Source organism: Sorghum bicolor, chromosome 8 (assembly GCF_000003195.3).
Source record: "Sorghum bicolor cultivar BTx623 chromosome 8, Sorghum_bicolor_NCBIv3, whole genome shotgun sequence".
Taxonomy (NCBI): Eukaryota; Viridiplantae; Streptophyta; class Magnoliopsida; order Poales; family Poaceae; genus Sorghum; species Sorghum bicolor.
Window position 1 is genome coordinate 47,684,205 of NC_012877.2, and position 17,931 is coordinate 47,702,135.

General features: G+C 49.0%; 2 protein-coding genes across 2 annotated transcripts; both read right to left on the bottom strand.

Annotated features, from left to right (window-relative positions):
• Positions 1,966-6,619, bottom strand: LOC8063286 (ARF guanine-nucleotide exchange factor GNL2). The gene is made up of 2 exons (XM_002443156.2): positions 5,455-6,619; positions 1,966-5,332 (listed from the first exon to the last, which is right to left on the bottom strand). Exons 1-2 carry the CDS (start codon positions 6,531-6,533, stop codon positions 2,173-2,175), a joined length of 4,239 nt encoding a protein of 1,412 aa, XP_002443201.1. The 5' UTR covers positions 6,534-6,619; the 3' UTR covers positions 1,966-2,172.
• Positions 11,073-17,885, bottom strand: LOC8064085 (GRF1-interacting factor 2). The gene is made up of 4 exons (XM_002443157.2): positions 17,680-17,885; positions 16,060-16,136; positions 11,849-11,933; positions 11,073-11,776 (listed from the first exon to the last, which is right to left on the bottom strand). The coding sequence occupies exons 1-4, from the start codon at positions 17,758-17,760 to the stop codon at positions 11,459-11,461; spliced, it is 561 nt and encodes a 186-aa protein (XP_002443202.1). The 5' UTR covers positions 17,761-17,885; the 3' UTR covers positions 11,073-11,458.

Consider the following 17,931-nt stretch of genomic DNA (forward strand, 5'->3'; position numbering starts at 1 on the left):
TATTTACACCTACCTATCTATCTAGGTTAAGTTAGAGCGTTGATCAGTTCTCCCGTTTCCCTGTGGATACGATAAAACCTTTAACCGGGTAAAAGCTACAACGGTATCCGTGCGCTTGCGGATTTATCTGTGTGCGTATAAATACCATAGTACACTCTAGTGCCATGTTGGGGATGACAACCTAGTATTCAAGTGGTGTTAGCAAGTGTCAACAGGTACTATTGCTCCATAGTAAGTAAAGTATAGTAAACCAGATCTTGATCTACCATTCAACTTAGAAAATCCTAGAAAGTTCCTCTCTTCCCACCAAATATTTATATATATATATATATATCTTTCTTCTCTATTTTTATCCTTAGACGGCCTTGATTCTCTAGTACACTTCACGTTTTCTGTAAAAATTGATACTATAAAATACTCTCGGGTGAAAGCTACATTGGTATCCATGCGCTTGCGGATTATTCTATGTGAATTTAAAATACCCAACATTCACTAAGGCATATGTGGCCCCATAATACGATTTCATCGATGAGAGCATAGCTTGCCTTGGCATCCATTCTTGTACAATCATAAAATCGACGAGGTCTACTCCTTACCATGGGAGGAGCTCGAGTTTGACATTGCTCGTTGGATCCCTACCTTCCAGATCTAGTGCGCTGCCCTTTCCTAGCTTTGGTGAGCGCTACTCAGGCTACGCCGCCCTTCCCTGGCTCCGGCGAGGGTCGCCCTTCCCTAACTTTGGTGCGCATGACCTGGGCTCTGGCGAGCGCGACTAGCTTCGTCGGATGTGACCTTGGCTCCATCGGTGGATGTGGCCTCGTTGAGGTGCCGTCTTGAGCAAAGATGGGCGGTGTCATCATGGACTGACGAGCTCCTCCCCTTCCCTCACTGCGTGGTGATGACTGGAGGTTGTACGAGAATCTGACCTATGGGGCCCATGTGCTAGTGATTAGGGAGGGAGATGGGGGAGAATAGAGAAGCCCGGGGTAGGGACAGTCATTTTACGTGAGGCTGCTTACACAGATTTAAGTTGGACTACGGTTCACAGTGGGCATTCGATTTTAATCGACCAATCGGTTCAGTTTGTTTGGCTGCTATGAACTTTACTTTCTAGAAATTAGCAACTGATCTGTGTTCTGTAGAATCAAAAACAAAAGAGTTCAGCTTTTAGCTTGCTCGGTTCAGTTTTTTAGTTCAACCGATCCAACCAAAGTGAGAACAAAGAAGAGCAAAACGAAAGGGAAAAGGAAAAACGCTAGAACAGGGAAGAATAAATCCGTAGGGTCCATCGCTCACTATGTTGCTTGCCTAGTCGCTGCTAATATGCCTCACAATCATGGTCACGCTAGTGAAGCCCTGAGCTCGCCTCTCGCTCGCGCTGCCGAAGCCCCAACCTCACCTCGTGCTCATGCCGCTGCCGCTAAGACCTCACCTTGCCCTCACGCGGCCACTCGCAGGCTCGCTCACACCATGCCCCCACCCATGGGATGCATCGTCGACTGTTGTAGCCCCGTATTCCGCCCTAGGCATCAACATTGCCGCCGCATGGAACGGACAAACATGGTTATGGAAGACAAAGTGGGATGAGACTTGAGAGCTCCTACGTATACCGCTCTTGTGTTTGTGAGATGTGCTGCAAATGTGAGGCTGGGTTGGGCCTATACAGGCCAAGGTGGGTGGGTGGGACGGAAGTAAGCAGTGTAGTAGCACAAGAGAGATGAACTCAGTGCCTTCGGTTGTTTGGTTGCTGGAGTCTGGAAACCAAAGCCAACACCGTACACCGAAGTTTGCAAATTTAGGAACCGAAACCGAGAACCGAAAAACCGAAACTTTGGCTCGGTTCGGCTCAGTTTACGGTTTGCAGGTTAAAAGTACCCAGCCCTGAACTGCGGTGCTGACGTGCTACGTGAGCAAAAGTGATAAATATGTATTGATTTTTCTCTATTGCCAATGCTAAAAATGCTATTTGAGGAGTCAGTCATCTATTATAATGGGAAAAAGTTAAATATCCCGATACAAAGTCCAAAAGTAATCTCTCATGCGGAGTAACCAATACTCAAAAAAGGCTATGTTTAGATGACTCAAGTCAATAATCTCCCAAACTTCTAACTAAAGGGAACTCGTTTGCTGATCAGCTGTAAGCTGAAGTCCGTCAGCTACTCAGCTGTCTTGCTAAGGGAATAGCTCGTCCATGGCGGCAGGTGCGATCCACTGGATCTGGATGTGGGTGATCTCCCAGAGCTCATCACCTTCCCGCGGCACTAGCACCTCCTTCGCCTTCATCTCCATGATCATCCGCTTGAGCATCCGCGGGACGAGCTCCTGCATCAGCCCATCACCACCGCCCGCAGCGAGATCGCACTTCATGCATGTGTCCATCCGCCGCAGCACGCCGAGCCAGAAGGTCCGGAACCCCGGCGCCTGCGCCACCGTGGGCAGGAGCAGCACGAACACGTCCGCCAGCAGCTCAGCCGCGGCGGCCAGCGTGCCCTCCATGCTCCGCGTCTCCCGCTCCGCGCCCTCGCGGCGCGAGTACTCGAGCGTCTTCTCGTGCAGGTCATCCACCATGGCGAAGATGACGAGGTTGAAGCAGGCGAGGCAGCCGGCCGGCCCGAAGTCGAGGTCGCCCGTGGCGGCCAGGTTGAAGGCGCGGCCGAGCTCGAACACGGCCTGGGTGCGAATCTCCTCGCGCCGGACCAGGCTCGTCTTGCGCAGCGCCTCCGCGAGCTTGATGAACATGTTGGCTGCCAGGTTGCCCATCCGCGACGCCTCATCCACCGACGATGAGGACGACGAGCTGCCGCTGAAGCCGCCGCTGTTCCCAGGGTCGGAGTAGCCGGACTTGTGCCACTGGATCAGCCAGTTCACGGACTCGGCCATGAGCTCGAGGATCTTTGTGCTGATGTCCAGCGGGCTGATCTTGAGCGCGGCGAACCCGAAGGCGGCCTCGATGACGGCGGCGTAGTTGAACCGTGTGATATTGGCGCTGCCGTCGGTCATCAGCTTGATCATCGCCGCCACGGACTGGTCGAACGTCTCCGGGTGCCGGCCTGTGACGGTGAGCAGGTGGAGCAGCGTCTTCCACCCGAGCGGCGTCTGCACGCCGTCGGCGTGCTCCGTCAGCAGCTTCACGATGTTCTCTGAGATGCCTTCGCAGCACGTGTCCAGGATCTCCTTGTCCAGCTTCCACATCATGTTGATGGACTTGAACACTAGCTCCTCGGGGACGCGGCTGTCGGAGGGGCGCTGCGACGGCGGCGTCGACAGCAGCCGCACGGCGACCCTGAAGAGCGCCACGATCGCCCTCTCGGCGAACGGGGACGGCGAGAAGAGCGGCAGCTGCGACACGGCGCTGAAGCACTCGAGCAGCGGCGGCCAGAAGGTGGCGAAGCGCTGGAGGTTCGCCGTGGCCAGGAGCGCCAGGAGGTCCCAGCAGAAACCGACGGTGTCCTCTTCCTCGATGGGCGTGCTGAATTTCTGGCCCTTTCCCCCCGCGGCGAAGATGAGTGCCCGCCCGAGGTTCTGCAGCGCCTCGTCCGGCAGCTTGGCGCTCTCTGTGAAGATGCTCCCGGCCTGGCACTGCTTGATGATCTTGAGGTTGTTCTCGAACTCGCTACCGACGGAGAGCAGCGACTCGCCGCCGTCCAGCGACAGGAACTGCGAGAACCGGCCGATCATGCCGGAAACATGCCGGCTCGTCCCCGCACCGCGGTGCGTCGCGGGGAAGATGACGCCAGCTTCCGATGCGGACGACCTGTGCCGGTGCCCCGGCCGCTGCTCCGCGCCGCCGCGGGCGCCGCCGCTGCCGTCGGTGTCGATCAGCGACGGCGGCAGCAGCTTGAGCCGCTTGAGCTTGAGCAGGCAGTCGACGACGTTCTTCCAGGCGCCGCGCACCGACTCGCCGAAGCGGTTGGCGATGGTGAAGAGCGCGAGCGTGGCCATCCGTGGCTTGAGCTCGTTGCTGAAGGTGAAGAGCGTCTCCTCCGCGGTGGCGTAAGGGTTGAGCAGCGTGGTGAACTTGCAGAGGCAGCAGAGCAGCTCGTCCAGCACGTCCTCCAGCCCGTACCGCGCGATGCGCGCCACGGACACCAGCCCCTCCACGCACTGGTTCAGCGTCTCCTCGTCGTCGGCGCCGTCGAAGATGGCGGCCAGCGTGGCGACGGTGGGGCCCGACACCGCGATGAACACCTCCCGGCTCAGCTTGTGCTTGAAGTCGCACGGCGTGAATGGCTCCAGCGCGCGCGACCGCTTCACCAGGTCGGCCCACCGGCTGCGCGTCATCTCCACCGCCGCCGCCGACGCGCTGAAGACGGTGATGGCGTTGGTGGAGATGGAGTGGAAGAGCTCCGACAGGTACTCCCTCGGCAGGTCCTTCTTGTCGTTGATGGCGCGGTTGTTCCGGATGAAGTCCTCCTCCGACATCTTCTTCTTCACCTGCGGGTTGTGCAGGTCGGTGTTGAGCATGATGAGCGAGTAGCAGAGGATGAACGCCGCGTCCTTGGTGGCGAACACCCCCGTCGTCTGCTGCTCGAAGAAGCGCTCCGAGAACGCCTCCAGGACGCGCTGGATCTTCTGCGACTCGCCGGGGAGCCGGAACGTCTCCAGGTACGTGCGCAGCGCCGTGTCCAGGATTGCGCCGGTGAAGTCGAACGTCTCGGTGAACTCCTTGAGAACCTTGAGGTTGAACTCGTCGGGGTCGCCCAGGAACTCGCCGATCTTGATCTTGTCCAGCCCCGGCGAGTAGCGGAGGAAGTAGGCCATGCTCCGGGGATCCGGCGGCGTCGGCACCAGGTGGCACAGCTTGAGGAACTCCACGCCCTTCTTCTGGTCGCGGTTGTAGTGGTTGGCGGCGACGGCCACCTTCTTCTTCCGCAGCTTGCGCTTACGCACGAAGTCGACCCACGTCTCCCGCTGGCCGGCGGCGGCGGCGGCGGCGGCGGCGGCGGAGTCCCAGCGCTCGGTCCAGAAGAGGCGGAACTCCGACACGTCCACGGCGTAGGCGTCGTGGTCGGGGGTCTTGTCGATCTCGACGTTGTCGGCGATGGTGGTGACCATGTTGACGAGGCCCTCGAACGCCTGCAGCTGGATCGTCGACATCGGCCCCGACACCGGGAACGCCGCCTTGCACAGCAGCTTGCCCACCTCCTCGAACACGTTGTGCAGCAGCGGGTCGCAGTCGTAGTTCACGTACATCTCGATCACGAACGTCGGCTGCCGGCAGAAGCTGATGAGCCCCTCCACCGCCACCTCCTGCAGCTGCGGCCCGTTGCCGCCGCCGCACACGCGGAGCAGCACGAACACGAAGAAGGCCTCCAGCTGCAGCTTGAGGAACCTGGTGAAGCCGAGCGACGCCGTTGCCAACAGTTAGTCATTTGATTTGTGGTAATTTCAGTGGATTGATGGTAAATTTTATGGAAAACACTATTAAAAAAAATTGTTGTTGGCATGGCTCACCGGCGCAAGAAGTGGTAGAGGTTGAGAGCAGTACTGCAGATCATGGAGAGGACGAGGGGGCTGTATTCGGTGGCGTAGTGAATGAGGTGGAAGAAGAGGTCGTCCTGGATGAGGCGGAGGAGCTTGGGGTGCTTGCCGATGGCCTCGCCGCCAAGCTCGACGGCGGAGTTGACGAGGACGAGGGAGAAGAGCATCACATCCTCCTCGGAGGTGAAGGCGCCCTGGCCATCCGGGGTTATAACCATGTCGCTGGCGTTCACCAGCAGAGAGCAGAGGAAGTTGAAGACGTCCACCATGCAGCGCGCGCCGAAGCCCGCGCCGGAGCCGAGGGACAGGTCGTCGCCGTCGGCGTCGTCGCGGATGTCCGGCAGCCTCGCGAAGACGGACTGCAGGATCTCGTGCATGCAGTGGCGCGCCGTGCGCTGGAGGAGCTCGCTGCCGCGGCTGCTGGCGGCGTGCTGCACGATCTGGAAGCAGGTGTTGACGGCGGTGCAGACGGAGCTGTCCGACAGCAGCGGCGCGGCGCGGGTCCGCAGGAGCGCGCCGAGCACCTGGAGCACGCGCAGGAGCACGGCCTCCTCGGCGCCGGCGTCGGAGATGCGCTCGATCCGGCAGTTGGTGAGCGCGGTGAGGATGGCGTGGACGGCGTCGCGGGCGCCAGGGGAGCACTCGTCGAACACGTCGATGCGGAGGATCTTGAGCACGGAGGACAGCGCCACGCCCGTGGCCGCCGGCGGGGCCTCCTCGCTCTGCACCACGTCCAGGAACGGGGTGAGGTACGTGGACGGGTCGGAGCAGCGCCACGCGCCGTGCCGGGGCTGGAAGAGGAGCCCGCGGAGGGCCTTGAGCGAGCTGATGAGCGCCGCGAACGTGGCCTCCTCGGCCGCGGCGACGGCCGGCGGGAGGTACGAGTACGGGTCCGGGCGGCGCCGGATGACGGCCAGCAGCGCGCCCACCTCGGTGTTGAGCATGCACGAGATGCCCAGGTCCTTGAGCCGCGGGTCGCGACGGGGCCCGCGCTGCGGGGCGTAGGGCGGCGGCGGGCCGTCGTCGTCGTCATCGCCCGCCGTCCTGGCCATTGCTTCTGCCTGGCGGGGTACGGTGCCGCAGTCAGTAGGACGGAGGATCCATCAGGTGGTCGGAATGGCCGGCAGCGGGGAGGACGACGCCGACGGAAACTATCTTTTTGCCACGTGGCGTCTCCTCCGTGGATGATGTCATAGTTTACGGTTGCATGTGCATGTGTAATTTACCAAAAAAAGCGTTGGCTCAGCAAATAATCCCACGAAATTCTGGACCCTGTGCGAAATTCATGTCAGGGACAGATCCTGGAAAAATGGTGTGTATCCACGGACGTTCTGGGCCCTTTTTCCGATATGACCTCTTGCAATGTGCAAATGTGACGGGTGTACGTGCACGAGCGTTTGTGATTGCATCCTTGGTGCTTGAGCCGGTCATGACAGTATATCACTTGATTCATTTGTCTATTGCCTACTCGAGTGAAAGGCTACTGCTGCTCACATCCAAATTTTTCGACCCTCTAATAAAAATGAACAGCTCATATTTGTTTGTGGATATGAAGAACAAATTTAGATGTCACATTATAACTTTTTTTCAATAAATCTATTTATTATGCAACAACGGAGTAATAAGGACAACCATCACTTCAATTTTTTGCCTTTTGGATCAAATCTCATTCTTTTATAGTTGAATGTCGTCGATGCTAAGGAACCTAGGAGGCAACGGGACAGAGCCAACTATGCTAGCCTATCAGCTGAAGAAAGGAATGAACGAAATAAGAAATGTTATGAAAAATACTACAGTAATGCTGTATACAGGACGTCTGTTATGTTCGGACGCTCCTTAGCGGCCTGCTGCATCCCAGCCCAATAAAACCGTGCATATACATCCTTTCTGTTAACTCAGCTGGTCGCCCTTGCTCTGTCGCTCAACTCATTTCTGTTCCACTTGCCGCTCTTACCACTACTCATATTCCGTGTCCACACCTGCCGCTACCCCTCCTCTGCCGTCCAACCTGCTGCTCCTACTCCGCCCACCCCTAGCCAAGGCAAGGCGCAGTTGCGGAAGGCGCGGCGTCCTCTTCTCATATCGGCGTCTCCCGGCGTCCTCTCCCTACCACGGCATCCTCTCCCATCGGGATCCCCAACCCGGCGAGGCGTTCTCCCCGCCCCGGTGCGGCATCCTTCCACCCCGGTAGCACCCTTTCTCACACTAGCAACCAAGCTCCTCCCACCCGGCGGCCATGGCGCTCCCTGCGCTAGAATCTTTCTCTCCACCCTATGTTTCAATTGTTTCAGAAGATTCAGAGGTATATTGCAGTAAAATTATATAGATGTTGCAAAAGTAGATCGGGATGTTGCACATATTGTATTTGTTGCAATTGTTTCAGGGGCAAGTTGCAATAACATGTTTTGAGTATTTCACATGTTAGATTTGTTTCATCCGTGTTTTTTGGGACTCATGTTGCAATTATGTTTATGTGGACGTCGCATGTATTTAATTTGGATGTTTGCGTATTGTTGCAATGATTTTCAAGTGTGTTTTAGATGTGTTTTTCAAGTGTTTTCAGAAGAATGTTTCAAGCATTTCATATGCCTTTAGACGAATGTTGCAACTGTTGCATCTCGATGTTTCAAAAGTAGATCGGAGGTTGCAGGGCTTCAGCTCCTACCTTGTGTGGCATGCCTCGCCCTCTCCTCTCTGTCCCCTCCCCTCCCTCCCCTTCTCTCCATCTCGCCGCAACAGTTCAAGCTCGTCTTCGACATAGAGTTTAGCAGCGTTGTAGATGGGACATAAGGCGGGGGCATGGTACGAAGCGGGCGACTGTGATGCATCTGTACATAGGTTGCTGCATATGGGATGGACGCTGGTGGGACGCGCTGATGCAGGATGGATGTGGGGCGAAGCTCATCTCCGTATTTGGGGGTGGACGTCCGGACTTGCTCTATTCGCCAGATGTCCGGACGCTAGCTTTACCAAAAAATACTATCAGTCGAAGAAAGGAATGAAAGAAATAAGAAATATTTCAGTCGATCCGGCCATGCAGGTATTTTATATGCTGCTCTAATATCGGAAACCCAACCTTCAATATGGATATGATGATCCCCGACGCCCTCACCCCAACTCAGTCGCCTTCCCCGACCTTACCGCCATCGTGGAGAGGTCTCCCAGCTGCTTCCGGAGGGTTCGGTCTCCCAGCTTCACCTCGAGTTCACCCCGTTTTGTGACGCCGGCTAGCTGAGCCTTGCTGATTGCTCGTCCAGCACGCGGCGGTGGTCGTGCTGATTCGTTATCTTGTGAGCTGTTCTAGGATTCGGAGGGAGCAGGGGATCAGCTGTCGCGATATTCCCGCGGATCTCCCGGCCCCTGCACGAGTCTTGTGCCGAGACGAGAGCTGGTTGGTATCTCTACTTTGCTCTTAGGGCTCGTTTGCATCTTTTTATTTTAGAGGAATTGGAATCTTCTTTTATGGACTGGTTACTTGCTTGGAATTTGACTTTCCACAGTTTAGATATATAAGGTTGTCTTAATTTTATGGGGTATAAGTAGAGATGAAAATGGTACGGATATTTTCTGACCGTATTCGAGACCGAATTCGTTTAGAGAGGTCTAGATCTGTCCGTATCCGAGTCCGAATATTCATCATCCGATACCGTATCCGTATCCGAATACTTAAATTGTATATTTATGATGTCGACATCCAATCGTATCTTATCCGACATGATTGACATTATCCGTATTCGAATCCGAATCCGACCAGAAATATGAAAACAAATATGATATCGATGATATCCGTCCGTATCCGATCCGTTTTCATCGCTAGATATAAGAAATAGAAATTGATTCTATATTGCATGTTATGTTTTCTACTCTGGGCTTGCTCCAGTACAAAACTGCAGCAGAGAAGTATCTGCCCCCCATGTGACTAACAACAGTATACAAGTATATTCTACTTCGACCCTATTAGCTTAATTGAACTGTGATTATTAGACTAGATTTCAATTCCAAATGATCCAAATGGAGCCTTAGTTCATTTCCATCTATTATGGGTGGCCTACACGTTATTGGCTTTTTGCTCATTAATTGTGAAATTTTGCTAACTTCGACCAGTCCTGAGTTTATGAATTGATAATGTTGTACACTGAAGGCTTGGTGCCTCCTTACCTATTGTTGATTGTTGCTACTTTGTCGGACAGGAAACTTGCTAAGCAGTCGAGGCATTTTGTATGGTCATGTTAACCGGGATTCAACCTAACTCCTACTGTATTATTGTTGATAAGAATTAAATATTGGTAGCTGACAGCTGGCTCTGGGCTGCTCCGCCTGAATGGCTATATATTTGGATCTTTGTTCGTGTCGCTGTGGCTGTGTAGCAAAGACACACGATTTACATGGAAAACCTCTTCAATGCGAAGGGAAAAAACCACGGGCACCAGTCGGCAACAATCTCACTATCTCAAGAGTTTTCGGTTACACGTCTATGGCGGTTTACAAGACAATCAAGTCTCTACGAAACCTAGCAATGCTCCGGCCCAAGCCACCGGCGACGGGCCTCCGCTTTGCTCCGTCAGAAGCCCGGCCAATATCCTGAAGTGAATTGGAACAACTCCAACAGGGACGAACGTCATGCTGCTGTACTCCATCACCATAGCAGTCCTTTGCTTGATCCAAGCCAAGCAGAAAACATGGGCAATATGTGATGCCGTTTGAAGGTGCCAGAATATTAATGTGATCGATCGAGACGAAGAGTACATAGCATGCATGTAGATAATAAATGTGATTGAGATGCAGAATCATCATATTTACATGTTGGTAGGCAGTGAACAACAGCAAAATCTTATCTGCTCTGTTGCTTTGGACACTTGTCTGCTCTGTCTGGATGGGTTTTGTAAGTGCATTGGGGAGAGGAAGGAGATGCTAGGATTAGGATCAGAGGTAAACGGATGCTGCGATGGATGCCGGATTTGCATTTTGTTTCTCAATGTCTTCATTTTCTTAATTTTGGTTGGATGCGTATTGTTTTGAAGGTGTGAGCTGATTGAGGTGTGCTTTGAGGATGGGTAATCGGAGATTGACTTTGGCTGTTCCGCCATTCCGAGTGGTGAAATTTTGTGGAGGGAGTGGAGGTTGCAACGAGTGCAGCATCCAAAGATGATAGTTGTCCAAGAGGCCTCAAGGAGCTATTCAATGAGTACATGTCAACATGGAACGATTTTTTCAAAGCAATTTCACTAACTTGGCACATGTCAACATGGAACGATTTTTCAAAGCAATATCCCTAACTTGGCACATAGCCTTCTCATCCTTCCCATATACGTGTCGAGGGTTTCCACCTCCAGCTCTGGTCCATTGTATTAGAACGACATTCAGAAGATATGGTGCCATCATAACTTTTAAAAGATTTTTTTTTGAAACTAACTTTTAAAAGATTTGAATCAACGGAGTGCGCTATAAGCTTGGTAGTACATTATAGAGCCCTAAAGGTTGTGCAGGCTTCCTACTTTATTTGCTGTTAGAGAAGCAGGCCCAAGTTCACCGAAATCAAAATTTTCATGACACAAGTAGAATGCATATAATAAAAGGAAATGCATGGTATCTAAGTTCTTGGAGGCTATATGACTTCATATGACATTCAGCTCTAACACAATTCACAAATGAATCCAGCTACCTTAAGAGTTGAAAGTTTTGCCATCACAACTCGTAACTGAATCCAGCTCCTGAAACCATAAACTAGCATATGGCTTCGGGCCTACAAAAGTACAGTATGGAAAACAGCAAGCAAATAAAAGTCACAATAATCTAAGTCTGTTCTACAGACTGACAACAAAGGTAAAATGTGACAGCTACTGATCATCATCCACGCGAAGATCACGGCCACTTATCATTGAAGGGCACAGGAATGATCCTCTCTTCATCATCGGTAGTATACATGCATCTTTTGCGACCTAAAAGGCTAGCTTGTAAATTATCAGGACTTGTTGGCCTAGTCGCTTCCACCATCATTATCACCACCAGTGCTCCTGTGGCTCTCAGTGCCCGAGGGCTCTGAGGCGACTCCACCAGCATCCTGTTTGTTCAATGCTGGTGATGGCTGAGCTTGTTGAGCTTGAATGGACTGAGGCATGCCGTTGACCATGCCAGGTCTAGCAACCATCTGGCCACTGAAATTTAGCAACTGAGCCTGCTGCTGCTGAAGTTGCTGCTCCTGCATCTGTTGGGGTGTGAGAGGTGTCCTTGGTGGGAACATAGGCACCTGTGACATGTACTGCCCTACTCCAGGCAATGCACCAGGCGGCGCCATCTGTTTGCAGAAATAACATGAGGGCATAGAGTAGAAAGGATATGTGCACAGCTATGTCTAGAAATGACAAACCTGAGGGCGGCTTACAGCAGTCTGTGGTTGGGCATCTGCGATTGCAGCGAGATACAAGAGGTTCTTCTGAAGTTGTGATTGATACCTGAAAGTTTCATGGAAGAAAAATATACTATTAACAAGAAAAAGCTTTGCGTCAGGAAAAACTTCTCAATTAATTTACATAGTCAGGCAACAGGGCGACGCCTTGCCTCTGCAGGGACCAGGTCACGCTGCAACACCCAGGTGACAACTTAAAAACCATGGCATTTTGTATCTTAGTTACAACTTATAGCACACTGCTTGTATTGCTATTTGCTGGCATGATTGCATATGCTGAATGGATGTTTATTAAAGCATGAATGCCAAGGAAAATCTGCTGAACAGGGCTAGTAGATTTGGCATTTATTCGATTGTAATGTCCTCGTGTGACTTCATTTGTGAAGGGTGATTTTATGAGTTGAATATTTTCATGTTAATTGCCAACAAGTAGACATCATTGATTGAAATATCATAATCCCAAATAGGGTATTATTAGCTGCAGTTATATTGGTTCTTAACAGCAGCTTCGTGTATGCTCAGCAAATATGCGAGATGTTTTAAGTGCTTCAGGCCAAAGGCTTGGCCTGGCTTTTTTGTACAAACAGATCTGCTGGGCATACCAGCTAGACAGAAACATGGTCTTTTTTAGTCAGTTTTTCGTATCCTACATCATTGAGAAGGTTTTCAGTAAGTCTAAACCACAGCTCTAGTAACAACCAACCAAGAAAAGGAAACATTGACAAGCACAAAGACAACAAAGTTCACACCACATTGTTAAGGACAACATCAGCCCACGGCCATAGAGAACCTTAAGTATAAAAGAGCACTACTGGTAAGAAGCCAGTTGAACAATATTTTTATGGTTCCAGTGCATTCCTTGTCAATTTGCATAATATTGCCGTGTGGTAACCCATCTAGATGTGATATGGACAGCATGCTGAGTGCCAAACTGTATCACATAGTAATACTTCATAACACATGTTGCCAATAAATACTATGAATGACTACAGAATACACCGAAGACTTTGCATTCTAATATTTAGATGAAGCATTCATTAGATTTCTCTCAGAAAAACAAGATCAAGGAAAGGTTAAAGACATTCTTGTCAGGTTTGCATTATATTGAGTTTGTGAAAAAAAAATATTAATCAAATATGCAAAATATAATTCGTTATGACCATATATAGTATTCAACATTAGCCTTCCTTTTGCCAGCATACAAGTTCCTTTCTTTATTTTACATGTTTATTTGCATTTATGGTAGTTTCTTCCAAAACATATTTACGTGTTTATTTGAATATATGGTAGTTTCTTTCAACCACATTGGTGCAATGGACAAAACTAGACTCGGGTATAGATAACAACCAATCTTTTAGACAAAGCATACCAAGATTAACACCAAGTAACTGTTTGTTTTATCAATGAAAGAAGCTATGTTATAGGAGATACATGGTGGTGCTAAAATTTATTATATTGAGTTCACATTTCTTATTTATTTGCATATGTTAAGTGTTATCGCTAGATTAATCATGTTTAACCAAAGGTAAATCAATAAGTTGGTCCCTGGAGAAGGATTAGGTGCATCGATACGATTTTATTGCCTAGTAAATCAAGAAGGATTAGGTGCATCGATTCGATTATATTGCCTAGTAATTCAATCAGCTAGCAAATAATTAACTATAGTCGCGACTAGTCGGGCCTTTCTAGTTGAATGACTATAGTTGGTATAAATGGCAACTTGGGCTGAAGCCCAAAAGCATTCAAGGTCCAGCCCATACCATCATCACCTATATATACTACCAACACTCAGGTTCCTCCGGTTGTGACCTAGCCGACACCTGAACCCCAGCCACCAAGCGCCAGGCCGCAGGTTGCCGGGAGCCGGCCTCCTTCTTGCCTCCTGCGCTGCAGCAACTAGGCCTGTGCCCATCACCACACCCGCCTCGCAACGCCTTCCTGATTTGGTTGGTACTGAGAAGGGCAAGAGTCTGACGGCCACCGGCACCGGAAAGAAGGGTAACAGGCCGAGGGCCGCCGGCACTGACAAGGACTGGAGACATCCCATCGACCGTGGCCTATTTCTCTCCTTCGACAAGCTCCTGCAGACCCGGAACGAGATGGAGAAGGTGAGTTGCTTAGCTTTCCAGGTGATTTGGAATTTTCCTCCGGCTCATTTGTCTCACTAGGATGATTCATTGTTTCGTTGGTTGCTTGCGGCCTGCTGAACCATCCACTGCCTGTTGATCCAGGACCAACAATGCACTGCCAGATTCACTGGAAATCAGATGTTTAATTGTGTGGACTTGGCACAGAAGGAGGTTTTTGCGCGCTACCTGGCCGATCCATTGCCCTGGCCAGAGGTACGGCAACGTGGTACTGGCCGTTTGAATCGGGGCTTGATTTTTCTTGTTGTTTGATTGCTATTTTCTCCTTTTTTTTCGTTTTTAGTGCTATGCTTGGTTGGTCCAGGATCAACAGGCACTGTGTGGTGTCCAGCAGTTCGGTGCAGCCACAGTGGTGCTAAATTGCTGCCTGTGGCTCTCTCGCTCCTGTGTATGCAGGTTATGGGCAAACTGAAGGGCTTCTTTCCTATTTCTGAAGTGTGGTACATCTGGTATGCTGTACAGACCCTACCTCATTCCTTGTCCCCATTCCCTCTGCCTTTTTTTTGGTTTTCTTTACTTGAACAATGCAGACTCTTTGATGCTTTCTGTGACAGATTGAGGCTGCTTCTATGCCTGTACAGTCATACTATGTACATGTTTATTTCAGTTTATAGATTATAAGCTGGATTACATAATTTGGGGTGGGAAACAAACATCCCTTTAAAAGAGGTTAAGACCTTGATTTCATATACTCATATAGTTGTAAAATTCTTTTTTAATGAAATGATTTGCATTGTTTGAGGGGCAAAATGGTTGCAAAATTATTTATATGTTGGGCTCATACGCAGTACGACATATATAGTATTTTTTTGAGACGACATAATGTATATAGTATTTTGGTTGATACCGTAGCATTAGCACGGACAGTATACTAGTCCTATCAATATCTCCCCTTTTCACCCTCATTCCCTCAACATAGGTAATCGGGGGAAGTTTCGGCAGCTAGGTGGAGATGAACAAGCGGAGTGGGAATAATGAAGGAGAGGAAGGGTCATGGTAGCATCCTTCCCTAGAGACCATGGGCAACACAGAAATAGACATCCATCGCCATCGCATGGTTATATCTAAAACATTGTTTACACCATAGGTTACACTATGTTTCTTTTCTATTTGGAATTTGGAATCATACACAGTAAGCAACCCCTGCTTTTCATCAATAAGGATGGATATAGGAGCTGTCAAATGAGGCTACCAAGCCAGAATTACCCATCCTAGCTAATCAAGGCAAGGAAAGGTTATGGTGTTTGGCTGGTTTGCTATGTCAGCTCCCTTCCTCCTCCCCTGTATCTCGCTCTAGACCTAGTCAACTCTAGGCAGACACTATAACCAGATGGGACGTCATTGACCAAAAGGGGTTGATATAGCCATAATTCAATATGCGCCACAAGTCTTGGGCAAATGGGGTGAAGAGAGGGCAACTTTATTCCAACTATGAGGGGTCTGACTCATGCCTCAAGTAGCTTGATCTGGACAGGAGTCAATTTGGCTGGGAATATTCATTCAGCAGATCATCAATTAGGCAGAGGAGCTTTTCACAGATGGAGCCATGTAAGAAAGCAAAACTTGTCTGTGCAGCAATATAGATTTGTTGTATGCCGACATTCGCAAGAGAATTCGAGTCGAACAAGGTTGTCCTGCAAAGCTAGTTTTTGGCTAGGAAAAACAGAGTATCAAACAAAACCATTGTAGATAAGAAATATAAGGGCCAAAAATATCAAAGATGTTGCTACAGTTTTGAGCTTCTAGTAGCTCATTCTCTGTTACATATTTACATGACACAACAAAGTTATCACACATGCTATTGCTACCTCATTATCAGATGACAAGTTAGTAACAAGAGAAGTTTGGAATTAACTAAAGATCCATGAAAGCTAACAACAAAATGAAGAAATGTTTAAAACATATTAAAACATACATTCAATTAATGCAAGGATGAGCCACCAAACAGGAAGCCTCAAAATTTAGCTCATTAAATGGCCATATCAAATAGAAAAACAAAAGATAAAGGTTTAACCAAATACATACTGAGCACATTCTGCCAATTTTCCTAGGTTCTGATTTTCCAAAATAGCCAAAATAAGCTGCTTATTCTCATCCAGATACTGCAGAAAAAAAAAAGGAAAGTTACAAGTATGCAACAGATCATACACAAAACTGATTAAACTGGAATACAAGGGCCAATTGTGCCATACAAAATGAATAAAACATTAACAATAAGTCGTAAAATTGCAATATAAAAGACAAGGTAGTTCTGTGAGAATACATGAAAACTCTAGATTATCACAAGATATTTATAAATCAATTGAATGAGCATATAAAGAACAATACAAGCATAGTTAGTGTTAGATGTAAAGTATTAAACATCAGTTAGAGTCTGTCTGGAACTATATTCTTGAACTGCAAATGTTTGGTCTAGTGGGCTACATAAACATTGGGGCATTGCTATGTTTGAAACAGATCAGGCCCATATTTCGCTCAATGTTTTTCTAGAAAGAACCAACTTGGATACAATAATTTGGAATTATGCAAGTACAACAAAGATGAACATTCTCCAGCACCTATTTGTAAGCATTACATTTGGCAGTCTAAGTTTAACAAAAAAATTAGCTACTATAGAAAACTTAAGTACGAAATACAAAGGGAAAAAAAACAGACAATGAGCAGCAAATTAATAGATGAGAGACCAAAAAACAAATTAACAAAGCTGTCACTTTTCGTTTTAAACTGAACAACAAGATGAAGATTGAAAATAAGAAAGATAACACCAGATTTCCAATGAAAACATATTGAGGCATTCCCAGATCTGAGTACAAAATTTAGTACTGCTAGTTACAGTTAGAACTTGGAAGGTATGTCAATCATAAACTCATGTCTCCGTGGTGCTTGTTAAACTTCTGCTAAGCCAGTAAATAAATTGGAATATATATATCCATAAAGCTGCCACTGATTCTCCATATGAGCCATGACATCTTCCATCACAACACCAAAGAAATTATGCCATCAAGAGAAGGGAATGTACACACAGAAGGATTTGCAGGTTACAAAGTGAATGTGTCAGCGTGAGGTCAACACCACAGAGCACATATGGAAAGCATCAGCTTCCTTCTGTTCGAAGCAATGTGACATAAGGCCATGCTACAAGAAAGGACTCAAATCCCATTACCAAAGAAAAAAAATGATACATAGAAATTGTGTGCTCCTATTATAACAGAACACGAATGGTCCTATTCTTTGTGTGGTAAAATCTTTGGTGCGCGGCCACCGTAAGAAGACAAATATATTATCAACCAAGCATCAGGATTCATGTCTGACAGATTCCCCCCAAAAAAAAGGATTCATGTCTAAAAGCCATAACATCATACCAAAATATCCAATAGATCAAAAGAACTCACTACACTAGCTTCAGAGGACGCTGGTCAAATCCACCAAGAAATCTAGAAAGAAACACCTAGCATCTTCACTAATCCACTAATCCGATCCACCAGTAATCGATCCCAGCGCATACGGATGAAATGCATCAGATTGGAGCCGGCAAGATGATCCAATCTTTGACCAAAATAGCGCCCCAAGAAAACCCCACACGAAGCAGGGATGCGAACCCTATCAGAACTGCGAGGGGAGAAAGTGAGGGGCGAAAGGAGGCACCTTTTGGATCTGCTCCGTGGTGATTCCGGCGGCCGGGGTCATCGCCGGCGCCTGCGGCTGCATGGGCATCGGCTGCTGCATCCCTTCTGCTGGCTTTGGTATTTTGGGGCCGCGGGGGTTTGGGTTTTGGAGGGTTTGGAGAGTTTGGGGGTCGGCGCAGGGAAGGGGAGTTGAAAGCGTCTGCCACTGCCAGTCAAAGCGACTGCGGCCTTGTTTAGATTCCAATTTTTTTTGAATTTTAACATTATAGTA